Here is a 19,461-nt window from a genome sequence, read left to right on the forward strand (position 1 = left end):
CTGTATAATAAGAAAACAAGTAAACATATAGTTAGTTATAGTTAGTGATATTTCCTATGTGTCCAGACTTTAGGGACACCCTGTATAATAACAAAACAAGTAAACATATAGTTAGTTATAGTTAGTGATATTCCATATGTGCCCAGACTTTAGGGACACCCTGTATTATAAGACAAGAAGTAAACATATAGTTAGTTATAGTTAGTAATATTTCCTATGTGTCCAGACTTTAGGGACACCCTGTATTATAAGACAACAAGTAAACATATAGTTAGTTATAGTTAGTAATATTTCCTATGTGTCCAGACTTTAGGGACACCCTGTATAATAAGAAAACAAGTATACATATAGTTAGTTATAGTTAGTGATATTTCTTATGTGCCCAGACTTTAGGTACACCCTGTATCATAAGAAAGCAAGTAAACATATAGTTAGTTATAGTTAGTGATATTTCTTGTGTTTCCAGACTTTAGGGACACCCTGATTATTAAGAAAACAAGTAAACATATAGTTAGTTATAGTTAGTAATATTTCATATGTGCCCAGACTTTAGGGACACCCTGATTATTAAGAAAACAAGTAAACATATAGTTAGTTATAGTTAGTGATATTTCATATGTGCCCAGACTTTAGGGACACCCTGATTATTAAGAAAACAAGTAAACATATAGTTAGTTATAGTTAGTGATATTTCATATGTGCCCAGACTTTAGGGACACCCTGATTATTAAGAAAACAAGTAAACATATAGTTAGTTATAGTTAGTGATATTTCATATGTGCCCAGACTTTAGGGACACCCTGATTATTAAGAAAACAAGTAAACATATAGTTAGTTATAGTTAGTGATATTTCTTATGTGCCCAGACTTTAGGGACACCCTGATTATTAAGAAAACAAGTAAACATATAGTTAGTTATAGTTAGTGATATTTCCTATGTGTCCAGACTTTAGGGACACCCTGTATAATAACAAAACAAGTAAACATATAGTTAGTTATAGTTAGTGATATTCCATATGTGCCCAGACTTTAGGGACACCCTGTATTATAAGACAAGAAGTAAACATATAGTTAGTTATAGTTAGTAATATTTCCTATGTGTCCAGACTTTAGGGACACCCTGTATTATAAGACAACAAGTAAACATATAGTTAGTTATAGTTAGTAATATTTCCTATGTGTCCAGACTTTAGGGACACCCTGTATAATAAGAAAACAAGTATACATATAGTTAGTTATAGTTAGTGATATTTCTTATGTGCCCAGACTTTAGGTACACCCTGTATCATAAGAAAGCAAGTAAACATATAGTTAGTTATAGTTAGTGATATTTCCTGTGTTTCCAGACTTTAGGGACACCCTGATTATTAAGAAAACAAGTAAACATATAGTTAGTTATAGTTAGTAATATTTCATATGTGCCCAGACTTTAGGGACACCCTGATTATTAAGAAAACAAGTAAACATATAGTTAGTTATAGTTAGTGATATTTCATATGTGCCCAGACTTTAGGGACACCCTGATTATTAAGAAAACAAGTAAACATATAGTTAGTTATAGTTAGTGATATTTCATATGTGCCCAGACTTTAGGGACACCCTGATTATTAAGAAAACAAGTAAACATATAGTTAGTTATAGTTAGTGATATTTCATATGTGCCCAGACTTTAGGGACACCCTGATTATTAAGAAAACAAGTAAACATATAGTTAGTTATAGTTAGTGATATTTCTTATGTGCCCAGACTTTAGGGACACCCTGATTATTAAGAAAACAAGTAAACATATAGTTAGTTATAGTTAGTGATATTTCATATGTGCCCAGACTTTAGGGACACCCTGATTATTAAGAAAACAAGTAAACATATAGTTAGTTATAGTTAGTGATATTTCTTATGTGCCCAGACTTTAGGTACACCCTGTATTATAAGAAAGCAAGTAAACATATAGTTAGTTATAGTTAGTGATATTTCATATGTGCCCAGACTTTAGGGACACCCTGATTATTAAGAAAACAAGTAAACATATAGGTAGTTATAGTTAGTAATATTTCCTATGTGTCAACACTTTAGGGACACCATGTATTATAAGACAACAAGTAAACATATAGTTAGTTATAGTTAGTAATATTTCCTATGTGTCCAGACTTTAGGGACACCCTGTATAATAAGAAAACAAGTAAACATATAGTTAGTTATAGTTAGTGATATTTCCTATGTGTCCAGACTTTAGGGACACCCTGTATAATAAGAAAACAAGTAAACATATAGTTAGTTATAGTTAGTGATATTTCCTATGTGTCCAGACTTTAGGGACACCCTGTATAATAAGAAAACAAGTAAACTTATAGTTAGTTATAGTTAGTGATATTTCCTGTGTGTCCACACTTTAGGGACACCATGTATTATAAGACAAGAAGTAAACATATAGTTAGTTATAGTTAGTAATAGTTAGTAATATTTCCTATGGGTCCAGACTTTAGGGACACCCTGTATAATAAGAAAACAAGTAAACATATAGTTAGTTATAGTTAGTGATATTTCCTATGTGTCCAGACTTTAGGGACACCCTGTATAATAACAAAACAAGTAAACATATAGTTAGTTATAGTTAGTGATATTCCATATGTGCCCAGACTTTAGGGACACCCTGTATTATAAGACAAGAAGTAAACATATAGTTAGTTATAGTTAGTAATATTTCCTATGTGTCCAGACTTTAGGGACACCCTGTATTATAAGACAACAAGTAAACATATAGTTAGTTATAGTTAGTAATATTTCCTATGTGTCCAGACTTTAGGGACACCCTGTATAATAAGAAAACAAGTATACATATAGTTAGTTATAGTTAGTGATATTTCTTATGTGCCCAGACTTTAGGTACACCCTGTATCATAAGAAAGCAAGTAAACATATAGTTAGTTATAGTTAGTGATATTTCCTGTGTTTCCAGACTTTAGGGACACCCTGATTATTAAGAAAACAAGTAAACATATAGTTAGTTATAGTTAGTAATATTTCATATGTGCCCAGACTTTAGGGACACCCTGATTATTAAGAAAACAAGTAAACATATAGTTAGTTATAGTTAGTGATATTTCATATGTGCCCAGACTTTAGGGACACCCTGATTATTAAGAAAACAAGTAAACATATAGTTAGTTATAGTTAGTGATATTTCATATGTGCCCAGACTTTAGGGACACCCTGATTATTAAGAAAACAAGTAAACATATAGTTAGTTATAGTTAGTGATATTTCATATGTGCCCAGACTTTAGGGACACCCTGATTATTAAGAAAACAAGTAAACATATAGTTAGTTATAGTTAGTGATATTTCTTATGTGCCCAGACTTTAGGGACACCCTGATTATTAAGAAAACAAGTAAACATATAGTTAGTTATAGTTAGTGATATTTCATATGTGCCCAGACTTTAGGGACACCCTGATTATTAAGAAAACAAGTAAACATATAGTTAGTTATAGTTAGTGATATTTCTTATGTGCCCAGACTTTAGGTACACCCTGTATTATAAGAAAGCAAGTAAACATATAGTTAGTTATAGTTAGTGATATTTCCTGTGTTTCCAGACTTTAGGGACACCCTGATTATTAAGAAAACAAGTAAACATATAGTTAGTTATAGTTAGTGATATTTCCTATGTGTCCAGACTTTAGGGACACCCTGTATTAAAAGAAACCAAGTAAACATATAGTTAGTTCTAGTTAGTGATATTTCTTATGTGCCCAGACTTTAGGGACACCCTGTATAATAAGAAAACAAGTTAACATATAGTTAGTTATAGTTAGTGATATTTCCTATGTGTCCAGACTTTAGGGACACCCTGTATAATAAGAAAACAAGTAAACATATAGTTAGTTATAGTGAGTGATATTTCATATGTGTCCAGACTTTAGGGACACCCTTTATAATAAGAAAACAAGTAAACATATAGTTAGTTATAGTTAGTGATATTTCCTATGTGCCCAGACTTTAGGGACACCCTGTATTATAAGACAACAAGTAAACATATAGTTAGTTATAGTTAGTGATATTTCCTGTGTGTCAACACTTTAGGGACACCATGTATTATAAGACAACAAGTAAACATATAGTTAGTTATAGTTAGTGATATTTCCTGTGTGTCAACACTTTAGGGACACCATGTATTATAAGACAAGAAGTAAACATGTAGTTAGTAATAGTTAGTAATATTTCCTATGTGTCCAGACTTTAGGGACACCCTGTATAATAAGAAAACAAGTAAACATATAGTTAGTTATAGTTAGTGATATTTCCTATGTGTCCAGACTTTAGGGACACCCTGTATAATAAGAAAACAAGTTAACATATAGTTAGTTATAGTTAGTGATATTTCATATGTGCCCAGACTTTAGGGACACCCTGTATTATAAGACAACAAGTAAACATATAGTTAGTTATAGTTAGTAATATTTCCTATGTGTCCAGACTTTAGGGACACCCTGTATAATAAGAAAACAAGTATACATATAGTTAGTTATAGTTAGTGATATTTCCTGTGTGTCAACACTTTAGGGACACCCTGTATAATAAGAAAACAAGTAAACATATAGTTAGTTCTAGTTAGTGATATTTCTTATGTGCCCAGACTTTAGGGACACCCTGTATAATAAGAAAACAAGTAAACATATAGTTAGTTATAGTTAGTGATATTTCATATGTGCCCAGACTTTAGGGACACCCTGATTATTAAGAAAACAATGTATTGGGTTTAGAAACGTTCATAAACCAACAGTATTATTATACTTACATAGAGCTTATTTTGATATTTATTTGTGCTTAAATTCCAAATGTTTTTTTATTTTGTCCTGTTTGATTTGTTTAATACCTACTGCAGGTAAGCTACACTACACTACATCTGTAAAGACCAGACAGGTTCAGCTGACTGTTAAGTGAATCTACCCAGCAGTAATAAACACACAGTATAGTAATAAATATGACTTACCGGAGTGAGACTTTAAACTGAAGAGATCAGGTACATTCTCGCATTTGTATGTAAATACCGCAGCAGATCTGATCCATGCGTCGTTTCCTTGATAGCTTTCCACGCTTTCGTTAGTGAACTTTTAAGGAGTGTTATTGAAGCACAGAGTGTACTGAACTTCTCTAACTGAAGAATGAGTCGAGCTTTGGTAAACGAGAGAGAGAGAGAGAGAGAGAGAGAGAGAGAGAGAGAGAGAATGCGCACTGGAGAGTGAAGTACCTGCACCATTGTAAGAAACTATAATCAGTTCTACTGTCTGTCTGTTTGTCTGTCTGTCCATCTAAGTGTCAGTTTCCTGTCGGCTAGCCCTTATGTCTGTCTGCCACTTTGTCTGTCTGTCTATGTGTAGGTCTACCCATCTATGTGTCTGCCTTTTTGTCCGTCTGTCTATCCACCTAAGTGTCTGTCTTTTGTCTGTCTGTCTTTCTAAATGTCTACCTTTTGTCTGTCTGTCTATCTAAGTGTCTGCCTTTTGTCTGTCTGTCCATCTAAGTTTCTACTTTTTGTCTGTCTGTCTATCTAAGTGTCTGCCATTTGTCTGTCTATCTGTCTGCCTTTTGTCTGTCTTTCCATCTAAGTGTCTGCCTTTGGTCTGTCTGTCTAAGTGTCTGCCTTTTGTCTGTCTGTCTATCTAATGGTCTGCCTTTTGTCTGTCTGTCCATCTAAGTGTCTGCCTTTTGTCTGTCTGTCTATATAAGTGTCTGCCTGTTGTCTGTCAATCTAAGTGTCTACCATTTGTCTGTCTGTCTAAGTGTCTGCCTTTTATCCGTCTGAACATCTAAGTGTCTGCATTTTGTCTGTCTGTCCATCTGTGTATGCCTTGTTATCTGTCTGTCCATCTAAGCATCTGCCTTTTGTCTGTCTGTCTATGTAAGTGTCTGCCTGTTGTCTGTCAATCTAAGTGTCTGCCTTTTGTCTGTCTGTCTAAGTGTCTGCCTTTTATCCGTCTGAACATCTAAGTGTCTGCATTTTGTCTGTCTGTCCATCTGTGTATGCCTTTTTATCTGTCTGTCCATCTAAGTGTCTGTCTGTCTGTAACTATTAATCTATGGCGTCTGTCTCTTTATCTGTTTCCTGTCTGCTAGCCCTTATGTCTGTCTGCCCCTTTGTCTGTCTGTCTGTACGGATATCCATTTAAGTGTCTGCTACTTGTACTTCTACTTTTAATACTCAAGTACATTAAACATCAGATACCGCAAGACTTGTACTCAAGTAATATTCTAAGAGGTGACTTTAACTTCTATTAAAGGAAATTTCTGGTAAGATACTTTTACTTTTATACTTTGTACACCACTGGTAGGCCGGCAGAGGTAGCGTGGAATTCATGTTACCTTGACACATACCACCAACATAAACATTGTAACAGACATAGTACACTCCTTCATAGCAACAATAAAACCCTCTTTCAGTGGAAAATGCACCCTGCCACACTGCAAATATTGTTCAGCAATCATCTGAGGAACATGACAATGAGTTTAAAGTGTTGAATTGGCCACCAAATTCCACAGCTCTCAATCTCATGAAGCAAGATTGCAGGATGTACTGAACAAACAAGACTGAAACAGGGAGGCCCCAGCTTGCAAGTTAAAAAAATGTATAGGAGCTGCTTAGGTTCTGGTGCCAGATAATAAAGAACACCTTCAAAGGTCTTGTGGAGTCCATGCCTCGATGGGGTCTGCGCTGTTTCGTGGACACAAGGAGGACCCAGGCAATATTAGGCAGGTGGTTCTAATGCTATGGCTCATAAGTGTTTTATTTGCTATAATGTGTTTGCATAATATTGTATTGGTTTTGTCTGTCTTTTGCTGCCAAAACAGCCCTGACCCGTCGAGTCATGGACTCCACTTGACCCCTGAAGGTGTGCTGTGTTATCTGGCACCAAGATGTCAGCAGCAGATCCTTTAACTCCTGTAAGTTGTGAGGTGGGGCCTCCGTGGATTGGACTTGTTTGTCCAGCACATCCCACAGATGCTCGACTGGATTGAGATCTGGGGAATTTGGAGGCCAAGTCAACACCTCAAACTCGTTGTTGTGCTTCTCAAATCATTCCTGAACCATTTTTGCTTCGGGGCAGGGCGCATTATCCTGCTGAAAGAGGGGCCACAGCCATCAGGGAATACCGTTTCCATGAAAGGGTGTACATGGTCTGCAACATTGCTTAGGTTGGTGGTACGTGTCAAAGTAACATCCACATGGATGGCAGGACCCGAGGTTTCCCAGCAGAACATTGCCCAAAGCATCACACTGCCTCCGTAAGCTTGCCTTCTTCCCATAGTGCATCCTGGTGCCATGTGTTCCCCAGGTAAGCGACACACACGCACACACGATGTAAAAAAAAAACCGTGATTCATCAGACCAGGCCACCTTCTTCCATTGATCCGTGGTCCAGCTCCGATGCTCACGTGCCCATTGTTGGCACTTTTGGTGGTGGACAGGGGTCAGCATGGGCACCCTGGCTGGTCTGCGGCTATGCAGCCCCATATGCAACAAACTGTGATGCACTGTGTATTCTGACACCCTTCTATCAGAACCAGCATTAACTTCTTCAGCAATTTGAGCTACAGTAGCTCGTCTGTTGGATCGGACCACACGGGTCAGCCTTCCCTCCCCACGTGCATCAATCACTCTTGGCCGCCCATGACCCTGTCGCCGGTTTACCACTGTTCCTTCCTTGGACCACTTTTAATAGATACTGACCACTGCAGAACGGGAACACCCCACAAGAGCTGCAGTTCTGGAGATGCTCTGACCCAGTTGTCTAGACATCACAATTTGGCCCTAGTCAAACTCGTTCGAAACCTAAAATATATGCAGTTCCACAGAACCATGATATGCATTAAGAGGTCACGAAGTATTCTGACAATATAATTTATATTTCTATATACTGTATTTTATAGACTATATACAAATATTCTGTGTTTTTGTTGCCTAAACGTTTTGACAAAAGTCTGTGAAAGTGAAATGTCTAGGTGCTTCACAATTGAGGAAGTCTTACCAGTGTAATTGCAACAAAGAAAATAATGAGGAAATAATACACCTGAAGCAAAATTTTTGCACAGGCAAAGGTGTGACATCGCTAGACAGCAAAAAAAACATATGGCTATAAACATGCACCTCAACTTGACTGTCAAGAAAATGAGCCTGCACTTGTGGAAATGTTGAGCAGACAGCATTGCTACATACAGTACATACAAAGCAAAAGAAAATCAACAAAACAAACTTCTATATATGTTATTCTTTTAAATGGGTAGAGTAATACTGCAGTTATAAATGTATTGATAACTTACCATAAGCAGTAATTTAGTCATATAATGAATTCATGTAAAAATAACCATCATAAACAATTATAATAAAAAATAATTGATACAATTAGTTATGTGGCATCATTTAGATCAATTCTTTTATCAACAAGATATGTAAAAAAGTTTTTTGCATCAATAGTTGCATCAGTCACGAGGAGACCCTATCCGGCTTAACATCCCACCCCTATATGAACAACAGGCCAATTGTTGATCATGTGGCTGCTTAGTCCAGCCAGATGCCATGCCGTGTGTTTTTACCGCTGCACCACCTGAGCAGACTGACACTTATATTTTTAAGTGTATGCGTTTGTGAGACTAATTTTAAAATTAATAATAAAAAAAGAAAATATCTGCATTTAAAATGAATAACAAATAAGTAGAAAAATGTCACATCTAATATATGAATTGTTATAATAATAAAAAAAACTAATATTGGGCAGCATGGCTTGGTGGGTAGCACTGTCACCTCCCAGAAAGAAGGTCCTTGGTTTGAATCCCAAGTGGAGCAATCTGGGTTCTTTTTGTAAGAAGTTTGCATGTTCTCCCCATGCCTGTGCTGGTTTCCTCCCACAGTCCAAAGACATGCAGTCAGGTTAAATGGAGATACAAAATTGCCCCTATAGGTGTGATATTGTGTGTGTGTGTGTGTGTGTGTGTGTGTGTGTTTGCCTTGTAATTGACAGGCGACCTGTGGTAAAGCGGAAAATTTATGTAATAATAATAATATAATAATAACAATAATATAATAATGATAATAAGAATATAATAATAACAGAAAAAAGCATACACTAGTCCGTACAAACACTTTATGGTCAAACCAAACAGACATCTGCGCCTCACAGCAAGAAGGTCCTGGGTTCGATCCCCAGGTGGGGCGGTTCGGGTCCTTTCTGTGTGGAGTTTGCATGCTCTCCCCGTGTCCGCTTGGGTTTCCTCCGGGTGCTCCGGTTTCCTCCCACAGTCCAAAGACATGCCAGTGAGGTGAATTGGAGATACAAAATTGTCCAAGACTGTGTTCGATATAACTTTGTGAATTTATAAACTTTGTGTAACGAGTAACTACTGTTCCTGTCATGAATGTAACCAAACTGTAAAACATGACATTAAAATCCTAATAAACAAACAAACTAAACAGACATCTGAGCATTATATTGTTGGACATGCTGTTCCATAACCATGGCATTAATATATGATACTGATCATGGTCTTACATTCTGATCTGGTCACAAGATACTATTTAATTACACATGCTTAATATATATTTTATTCACCTGTAAGACTTGGGAAGTTTTACTTCCAGTGGTTAATTTAATAGAAGTGAAACATTCCTCCAAAAAGTACCTAGTTCTTGGTAAATTGAAATGAAAGTGCTATTATTATGTAGCAAAGGAAAATTACTACTTGAAAATCAGCAACATGCTCATAAATACAAGACCTATTAAACATTAAGTGAATGAACCAGACTGAACCTGTTTTTCTCTAGAACAGTCACTTTTGTATCACTCGTCCGCAGTCATGTCATGACTTGTCCAAGCTTGGTTATTCATCAGTGAGGAAATCTGAAAGGTGTTTTAAAGTGCAGCTTTCCCAAGGGAAAAAACTATCTCAGACACTCTGTATGGCCAAAAGTATATGGACATCCTTATTAAACATCCCAGTTCAAAAACATATGTTACTAAAGTAGAGTGACTTTAAGGTGACCATTTCAGCTACAATAACAGCCACTCGTCTGGAAAGGCTTCACACAGGACCTTTAAGTCAATAAGAGAATTTGTATGGCTGGGCACTAATGTTGGGCATTGATATTCTAGTACATTCCAAAGCTTTTCATTGGGGCTGAGGTCAGGGCTGTGTGTCTATGGGCACAAGGGCACAGTCATGCTGGAAAAGGAAAGGACCTTCCCTAAACTTTTGCTGTAAAAATACACATTAGCAATAGATTCAGGCTGACACATGAATTCAAAAATTAGAGGGGGTGTTCCAATACATTTGCCCATATACTGTACTATTTGTTTGAATAAGGCATATACACCAGTAAGCCATAACATTAAAACCACCTCCTTTTTTCTACACTCACTGTATATTTTATCAGCTCAACTTACCATATAGAAGCACTTTGTAGTTCTACAATTACTGACTGTAGTCCATCTGTTTCTCTGCATGCTTTGTTAGCCTCTTTTCGTACTGTTCTTCAATGGTCAGGACCCCCACAGGACCACCATAGAGCAGGTATTATTTAGGTGGTGGATCATTCTCAGCACTGCAGTGACACTGACATGGTGGTGGATCCACTCATACCAGCACAACACACACTAACACACCACCACCATGTCAGTGTCACTGCAGTGCTGAGAATCATCCACCACCTAAATAATACCTGCTCTGTGGGGGTCCTGACCATTGAAGAACAGCATGAAATAGGGCTAACCAAGCATGCAGAGAACCAGATGGACCAGATGTTATGGCTGATCAGTGTATTATATGTATGTAATGTAGACAAAACACAATTAAGGACCATTATGGAGAATCAGTGCATGTCATAGTATCTCTTAATTATATTTTAATATGTTTTAATATGTAGAAAAAAATGTTAACCGATAAATAATTGAACATATTTCCTTTATAATAAGTCATTTGATATTTCCTATGCTAGCTATCCAACACAGCAAACCTTCATCTTTATGGGCACTAATGCTATTGTAGTCCTCTTAAGTAAATGTGGGTAGTCATGCTTCCATCTCTTAAACACAAGTGAATTATACAAAATTTCCTCATTCATAAATCAAACACAGTATGCAAAGGCAATAAGAACACAGTTTTGGTAGTATTGTACAGTCTTGCCTGGGTTGATTTTGTTATTTTCCTTCCTGTTAGCATGTCTATGGGAGCTGCTAGCTTAAAAGAACAATGGTGTCATCTTTGGGAGATCTGCAAAAACACACAGCATAAAAATGTAAATATATTTTCTCACTAAAATTCCAATATAATGTACAATCCAATACAATCAATTACTTTGACTTTTATCTGATTGCAGACAGGATGAACCTGAGATATTTCATGTTTTATCTGCTTAACTTCATCTCAATTATTAATAAACATCCATTCCTGCATTTCAGGCCTGCAACACATTCCAAAATAAGTTGGGACAGTAAAGCATTTACCACTTTGTAATGTTGCCATTCCTTTTCACCACACTTAAAAGATGTTTTGGCACCGAGGAGACCAAGTGATTTAGTGTTTCAGCTTTTATTTTGTCCCATTTTTGTGCAACAGTACGGGGTCGTCGTTGTCGCATTTTTCGTTTCAAAATTCTCCACACATTCTCTGTTGGGGACAGGTCAGGACTGCAGGCAGGCCAGTCCAGTACCCATACCCTCTTCTTCCACAGTCATGCCTTTGTAATGTGTGCAGCATGTGGTTTTGCATTGTCTTATTGAAAAATGCATGGACGTCCCTGGAAAAGATGACGTCTTGAAGGCAGCACATGTTGCTCTAAGATCTCGATGTACTTTTCTGCATTAATGCTGCCATCACAGAAGTGTAAATGACCTTTGCCAAGGGCACTGACACAGCCCCATACCATGACAGACCCCGGCTTATGGACTTGTTGCTGATAACAGTCTGGATGGTCCTTTTCGTCATTAGTCTGGAGCACACGCCGTCCATTTTTTTCAAAAAAGACCTGGAGTGCTGATTCATCTGACCACAATGCACGTTTCCACTGTGTGATGGTCCATCCTAGATGCCTCCGAGCCCAGAGAAGTCGACGCCACTTCTGGACATGGTTAACATAAACATAAGGCTTCTTTTTTTGCACAGTAAAGTTTTAGGTAGCATTTGTGCTAACTCCGTATTGTAGTGCTTGGTGATGAAGCAAACCTTAAAAAGTAGATCGCGATGACATGTCGACTGAAATAGTAGATCCCAAGCCATGAAAGTATGGGCACCATTGTTTTAGGGGATCCTCCTTTTATACCCAATCATAATGTCCTCACTTGTTACCAATTCCCCTGCTAATTGTGGAATGTTTTAAATGGTGTAACTTGAATATTCTATGAACTTTGCACTCTTATTTGGTCTCTGTGCAAGTTGCCTCTGTTTTGCCCTTACGCACAGACAACAGTCTGATTTTAATTTCGTACCAAGGAATGACTGGCATTCAGTAGTGCAAATCAGTTTTAGAATTATGTATATTTACATCAAAAACACCAGTTTGAATTTCAGCTCTGCTACCGGTCAGCTGGGCACCTCCTAGTCGGCACAGGTGTCAATGCCTGTAGCAGACAACACTGGCCATTAGTCTGCTGTGTGAGAAAAGACCGGACTTAAAAAAGAAGAGGTGGGGTTTTCGACTCTGTGTAAGGACCCTAGTTAGTAGCCTGAGGCACCTGTACAGAAATGAAGGAACGCAGAGATCAGCGTGTGACTCTCCATGCACGAGACTGGCTGCATTGGTGAATCCACCAAAGTATGAGCGGATAAGAAGGGGTTGTGGACTGTGCATGTGTTGGATGGAGTGTGTTTCAGGAAAATATACCCTTCTCTGATGCTATCGAGGTCTCCAGTAGCAGAAGACTGATTGGCTACGCTAAATTAGACAGAAAAAGGGAGAAAATTTATAAATAAAACAGTGAAAAAGACATTAAATATCACATTTTGTACTGCTTTAACGAAATACAGGTCACAGTAATACAAGAAATTATTGCTGTCTGTTTTTATTTTCCTTTTTTACTGCCCCAACTTCTTTAAAACTGAGGTTTGTTATACAGTGGTACCTTAAAACTCAACGTCAATTGGTTCTGGGACTGGCGTTGAGTTTAAAAGGCGTCAAGTTTTATGGTATTTTTTCCCATAAGGATGTATGGGAAACCTGTTAATGCATTCCATGGTCCTGTGGACTTGCATATATTTTAGGCTAATGTAAAACTATGGGGTTGTTTTTCACACTTACACTGAAAATAACACAAATATAATATAAAAAACAATGAAATAAACAGCTGATTCTTACAATTTCTCAGAACCTCGAGCTGTCACACAAGTTTAAAAGTGAAACAGTGAGAAAAATCCAGATAAACACAAATGCAGATTGGTCTCATATGCGCACTTTGATGACGTAAATAAATTTGACGGAAAAAGGGAGAAAATGTATAAATAAAACAGTAAAAAATACATTAAATATCACATTTTGTACTGCTTTAACGAAATACAGGTCACAGTAATACAAGAAATTATTGCTGTCTGTTTTTTTATTTTCCTTTTTTATTGTCCCAACTTCTTCCAGATCCAGATAAACACAAATGCAGATTGGTCTCATATGCGCACTTTGATGACGTATTACCGCACCTCTCTAGTCGAGCGCTAAACAAAGCGACTGTTCATTGTTATTTTAAAATTAAATAAAGAATTTTTACAATAGCGGGGACCTTGCCTGATAATGGTTTGGGTGTTAGAGAAACGGTTGTAGACGGGGAGGGAGGGATAAGGGGATCAGGTGAACACACTGGGGTAGGGGTCGGTGGACTGCGCACTCATTGGATGGAGCAAGTGTCAGGAAGATATACCCTCCTTTGATGCTATTGAGGTCTATGCTAAACTGGACAGAAAAAGGGAGAAAATGTATAAATAAAATCTTTAAAAAAGATGAATATCTTGCTTTGTACTGCTTTAACAAAATACAGGTTAGGGTTATTTAGGAAATTATTGCTGCTTTTATTTTCCATTGTTTACTGCCCCAACTTCTTGAAACTGAGGTTTGTTATAGTTTTATATCAAAGATCTATCTAAAAAAAAACAGTAAATCCAATAAACAATAAAGAAAGCAATCAGTGCTTAAGAAAAGTGACATTTATCGTCTCATCATCCTAACAATTTAATAGGAAACAGACAGATAAATGTGTCAATGTTGCCTACAAGTTCCACTTAGCCCGAAATGCTGCATATGATCTAATAAAAGATTATCAATATCTGTCTGAGACCCAAATTAGATGCAAAAACACTTTGCTAGCTCGGCTGAAATCTACTCAGTGTCCTGTTAGCTTGCCACTCGACAGACAAGTGGCTATTATCTGGGGTACAACATCAAATTATGGTTGGAATTTCTCAGACACTCCCTGCAGATAAAGGCTGCCACGGGGACAGGGACAAAGCAAATAAACAGTGTGCACTCTTCTTTTTGGGATATTTTCCAGCTACACAAATATGTATGGACCGTATGGCTTGGTTTCGGTAATGCTGCATCTACGAGGTTTAATACTGATGGTTACGGAAGCTATTTGGTTCTGCACTGAAGGCTAATTGTTTACAATAATGATCCTATAATGCATGACTAAATGTGTAGTGAGACCAAACTCCATTAAGTTTCTGCCTCATCAAAGTGATTAAATATTTATGTGTATATTATACACCATAAAATGCTCCTGAACTAAAAATCATTACGCTGACACTCCTCTCAGACAGCTGATTACATTAAACCAAACAAGAAATTAAACTGTGTTAAATAATTACAGCAATAAATTTATTTTTCCTTCCATTTAATTTGATTACAGTATTTAAGACAAAAAACTAATAAGTGAATATAATACATCAGCTTCAGATCCCAAATCAAGTCTACTATGCTAGCCCACCTGTGCAAAGATCTGGGTTTAAATCTCATCAGTGCAAACAGTCGGCCGAACGTCTATAACATGATTGGCTAGGCCTGAGGAAGGGGAATGACCAAAGCCCTGCGATTGATTGGTACCTTGCCCAAGGTATTCCTGCATTGAACCCATTGTTGCACAGTGAAACCAGACCTACTGTGACCCCAACCGGGATAAAACAGTTTCTAATAATGAAATAAAATTCGTTGTCATACACAGAAAAGCGCTACACATACACCGACTAGGCATAACATTATGACTACTGACAGGTGAAGTGAATGACACTGATTATCTCTTCATTACGGCACCTGTTAGTGGGTGGGATATATTAGGCAGCAGGTGAAAATGTTATCCTCAAAGTTGATGTGTTTTAAACCAGTGACAAATTGTGATGCTAGATGACAGGGTCAGAGCATCTCCAAAACTGCAGCTCTTGTGGGGTGTTCCCAGTCTGCAGTGTTCAGTATTTATCAAAAGTGGTCCCTGGAAAGAACAGTGGTTTGGCGACAGGGTTGTGGGCAGCCATGGTTTATGGATGCATGTGGGGAGCAAAGGCTGGCCCGTCTGGTCCGCTCCAACAGACGAGCTACTGTAGCTTAAGTTAAAGCTGGTTCTGATAAAAGGTGTCAGAATACACAGTGCATCTCAGTTTGTTATGTATCGGGCTGCATAGCTGCAGACCAGTCAGGGTGCCCATGCTGAACCCTGTCCACCATCGAAAGCACCAACAATGGGAACGTGAGCATCGGAACTTGACCACGGAGCAATGAAAGAAAGTGGCCTGGTCTGATGGATGGATAATGCGCCCTGCCACAAAGCAAAAATGGTTCAGGAATGGTTTGAGGAGCACAATGACGAGTTTGAGGTGTTGGCCTCCAAATTCCCCAGATCTCAATCCAGTTGAGCATCTGTGGGATGTGCTGGACAAACAAGTTTGATCCATGAAGGCCCCACCTCACAACTTACAGGAGTTAAAGGATCTGCTGCTAACGTCTTGGTGCCAGATACCACAGCACACTTTCAGGGGTCTAGTGCAGTCCATGCGTTGATGGGTCATGGCTGTTTTGGCAGCGAAAGGGGGACCAACAAAATATATGGTCATAATGTTATGCCTAATCTGTGTATTAATATATAAAAAATATAAGAACGTGTGTAAACAAAGCAAAAACCAAAAGCAGCAGTGGAAGGTGTAGAGCTGATGTCCAGGTATAGGCTATTCCACAGTCTCAGTGCTGCAGCTGTAAAGGCTCTGTCATGTTTTATCCACTTTGATTACATATATGACAGGACAGGTAGTTACTGGTTACACATGATTTATAAGTTCAAGTCTTTAATGTCAAACACAGTCATGGACAATTTTGTATCTCTAATTTACCTCACACAGACATGGGGAGAACACACAGAAAGGACCCGGACTGCTCCACCTGGGAATCAAACCAAGACCTTCTTGCTGTGAGGCGACAATGCTACCCACCGAGTTTGAGGCGAGAATATTTCTCAAAAATAGATCCTTGAGCAATGGACGGTAGGCCGAAGGGATGTGACCTATAAAAGTCCTATAACAAAGGTATGACTTAAAACAGCCCAGCATTGTCTCATTGAGGCAGGTTAAATTAAGCTGTGACGTCCAGCAAGACCAGAATGGCACTCTAGGTGGTCACGTCATTAGTCACAATAGGTGGGCCTAGCATATTTGGCTTTGAGATGAGCAATGTTAAGGTTGGATGAACAAATGGAGAGTTAAAAATGGTAACTATTACCTCAGTGCTTGGATTAAATCAAGCAGGTATAGTACACCCTAACTGGGCATATTTAAGTAGCAAGGGAGTTAATGGGCCTATGTCAACGACTCATGGCTCTGATGCCAGGGGCTTACCTAGGCTGGTTTATGGTCAGAAAACCCAACATTCTTGGGTTCTTGGGAAAATAGATCCTTGAGCAATGGATGGTAGACAGAGGGGAGGAGAACATTTACATTTTTGGCATTTAGCAGACGCCTTTTATCCAAAGCGACTTACATTACATATACAGTATACAGTCTGAGCAATTGAGGGTTAAGGGCCTTACCCAAGGGCCCAACAGTGGCAAACTGGCAGTGGTGAGGCTTGAACCAGCGACCTTCTAATTACTAGTCCAGTACCTTAACCACTAGGCTACGACTTGCCCTATTGCCAGTGTGACCTATAAAAGTCCTATAACAAAGGTAGGACTTATACCAGCTCAGAATTGTCTCATTGAGGCAAGTTACAGCAAGTTGTGAGGTCCAGCAAGACCAGAATGGCACACTAGGTGGTCACATCATTAGTCACGATAGGTGGGCCAACAGTACAGCATTTTCCATTACTTTAATGGTTGAACTGAGTTATTAAGGTTGAAAGTTATTAAGTGTAGTAGTGATTCATCTCATCCAGAAGAGGCTGCACTGCAGCATGGTTGAAACATGCAGGAGAGACAGGACTGGATATAAAGTGCTTGACAATAGGCAGGCATTTATAACGAACATCACACTGGAACCTATTATATCACATGTCTTTCTCAAGCGAGGAGCTGGAATTATATCTGCTAAAAATCCTGTGTGGGGATCAGTGATGGCATAGTTACCTTGAAAAAGTAATCTGATTTCTGATACTGATTACTCCTTTAAAAAGTAACTTAGTTACTTTATTGATTACTTGATTTTAAAAGTAACTAAGTTAGATTACAAGTTACTTTATTAGTTACATTCAGCAGCTGCCGTAATGCAACTGGAGCTGCGTAGGAGATTGAAGCGGAATAAGAAACAAGAAAGATAACGGAGTCCTCTGTTCACAAGTGTAAGATAAATAAAATAAATTTTTTTAAAGACAAATAAATAACAAAAAGACGATAAATATCCAAAATGTTGGCGAGTGGGGTTTGTAATGAGTCTGTAACTATGGTGATATTACGTCATCACGTCCCCACGTCATCACTTGACGTTGGTAAGATGGTGGATGTACTACGTAGCGGTGTTGTGTGCATACTGCATACTTCCGTACTGAAAGTATGTACTTTTTTTACCGGCCGAGTAGTGCATACTTCCTCCAATCTAGTACGTACTCTGTAAGTATGCGATTTCGGACGCAGCTCGTGACTGAATTGTTGCATAGGCCAGACGTCACTCCCCGAGACGCAAGAAGAAAACAAAAATATATCTTTTTACTAAGGAAAATGACAAAAAATAGTAACGCACAGTAACTTGGATAAGTAACTTTAATCTGATTACTGGATTGGAAATAGTAACTCGTTAGATTACTTGTTACTGAAAAAATGTGGTCAGATTAGAGTTACTGACATCAGTGGTGGGGATATAATACCTGCTTTTCCTGACCATTTGGCAGCTTTTTGGAAGGTATATTCCTGCAGCCTGTCTTTTTTCCATTTCCACTTCACTTTCCGACACTCTCTTCTAAGTACGGATCAAGCCCTAGCATGCCTGGCTTTAAGAGGAGCAAAGGAGTCAAGGTTGGATTAACTAATGAAATTAAAATAATGACTAATACCTCAGTGCTTGGATTAAGTCAATCAAGTACAGTACACTTTGATGGGGCATCTTTAAGTCTGAAAATGACAGCATGGGAATTAATGGGCAGATCACAGAGCAGGTATTATTTAGGTGGTGGATCATTCTCAGCTCTGCAGTGACAATGACATGGTGGTGGTGTGTTAGTGTGTGTTGTGTTGGTATGAGCGGATCGGACACAGCAGCGCTGCTGGAGTTTTTAAATTAGACACTCCTACCTTGTAGATGTAAAGTCAGTCATGATTGATCTTCTAGACCTTCATCAGTGGTCACAGGACGCTGCCCACGGGTGCTGTTTGTTTGATATTTTTGGTTGGTGGACTATTCTCAGTCCAGCAGTGACAGTGAGGTGTTTACAAAGTGCTGTCTGATCCACTCATACCAACACAACACACACTAACACACCACCACCATGTCAGTGTCACTGCAGTGCTGAGAATGATCCACCACCTAAATAATACCTGCTCTGTGGTGGTCCTGTGGGGGTCATGACCATTGAAGAACAGCATGAAAGGGGGCTAACAAAGCATGCAGAGAAACAGATGGACAACAGTCGGTAATTGTAGAACTACAAAGTGCTTCTATATGGAAAGTGGAGCTGATAAAATGGACAGTGAGTGTAGAAACAAGGAGGTGGTTTTAATGTTATGGCTGATCAGTGTATATGACCATGATTATGAGTGGAATCACTGACTGTAGGTTTAAGGACTCCAGGATGCATAAATTCACTGACCATAGGCTTAATGTGGCAACAGACATGACTATTCAAACCCCCGGAATTATAATCACTCTAAAGTAGGTGCAACCCAGGATAAACGGTTAGAAGAGTCATAAATAGACTATATTTGGATTAGGTGACCAGTATTTAAGAGCAGAAGTAAGGAGTTGCTACATTCCAGTTTTAGTAGACAGATATTGGACAGTTTAAAATGGAACAGTTAAAGTGGA

The 19,461-nt window shown here is 38.3% G+C and overlaps 1 protein-coding gene across 2 annotated transcripts in view; it reads right to left on the reverse strand.

Annotated features, from left to right (window-relative positions):
- Positions 1-10,877: 10,877 nt before the first annotated feature.
- Positions 10,878-19,461, reverse strand: part of mcoln2 (mucolipin TRP cation channel 2) — a 33,061-nt gene continuing 24,477 nt past the window's right edge. For both annotated transcript variants that reach the window (XM_063012441.1, XM_063012442.1), the window contains exon 14: positions 10,878-11,262. In XM_063012441.1, coding sequence (XP_062868511.1) covers positions 11,226-11,262 — 37 coding nt within the window. In that variant the 3' untranslated portion in view covers positions 10,878-11,225. The remainder of the gene's footprint in view (positions 11,263-19,461) is intronic.

Source organism: Trichomycterus rosablanca, chromosome 17 (genome assembly GCF_030014385.1).
Source record: "Trichomycterus rosablanca isolate fTriRos1 chromosome 17, fTriRos1.hap1, whole genome shotgun sequence".
Lineage (NCBI taxonomy): Eukaryota > Metazoa > Chordata > Actinopteri > Siluriformes > Trichomycteridae > Trichomycterus > Trichomycterus rosablanca.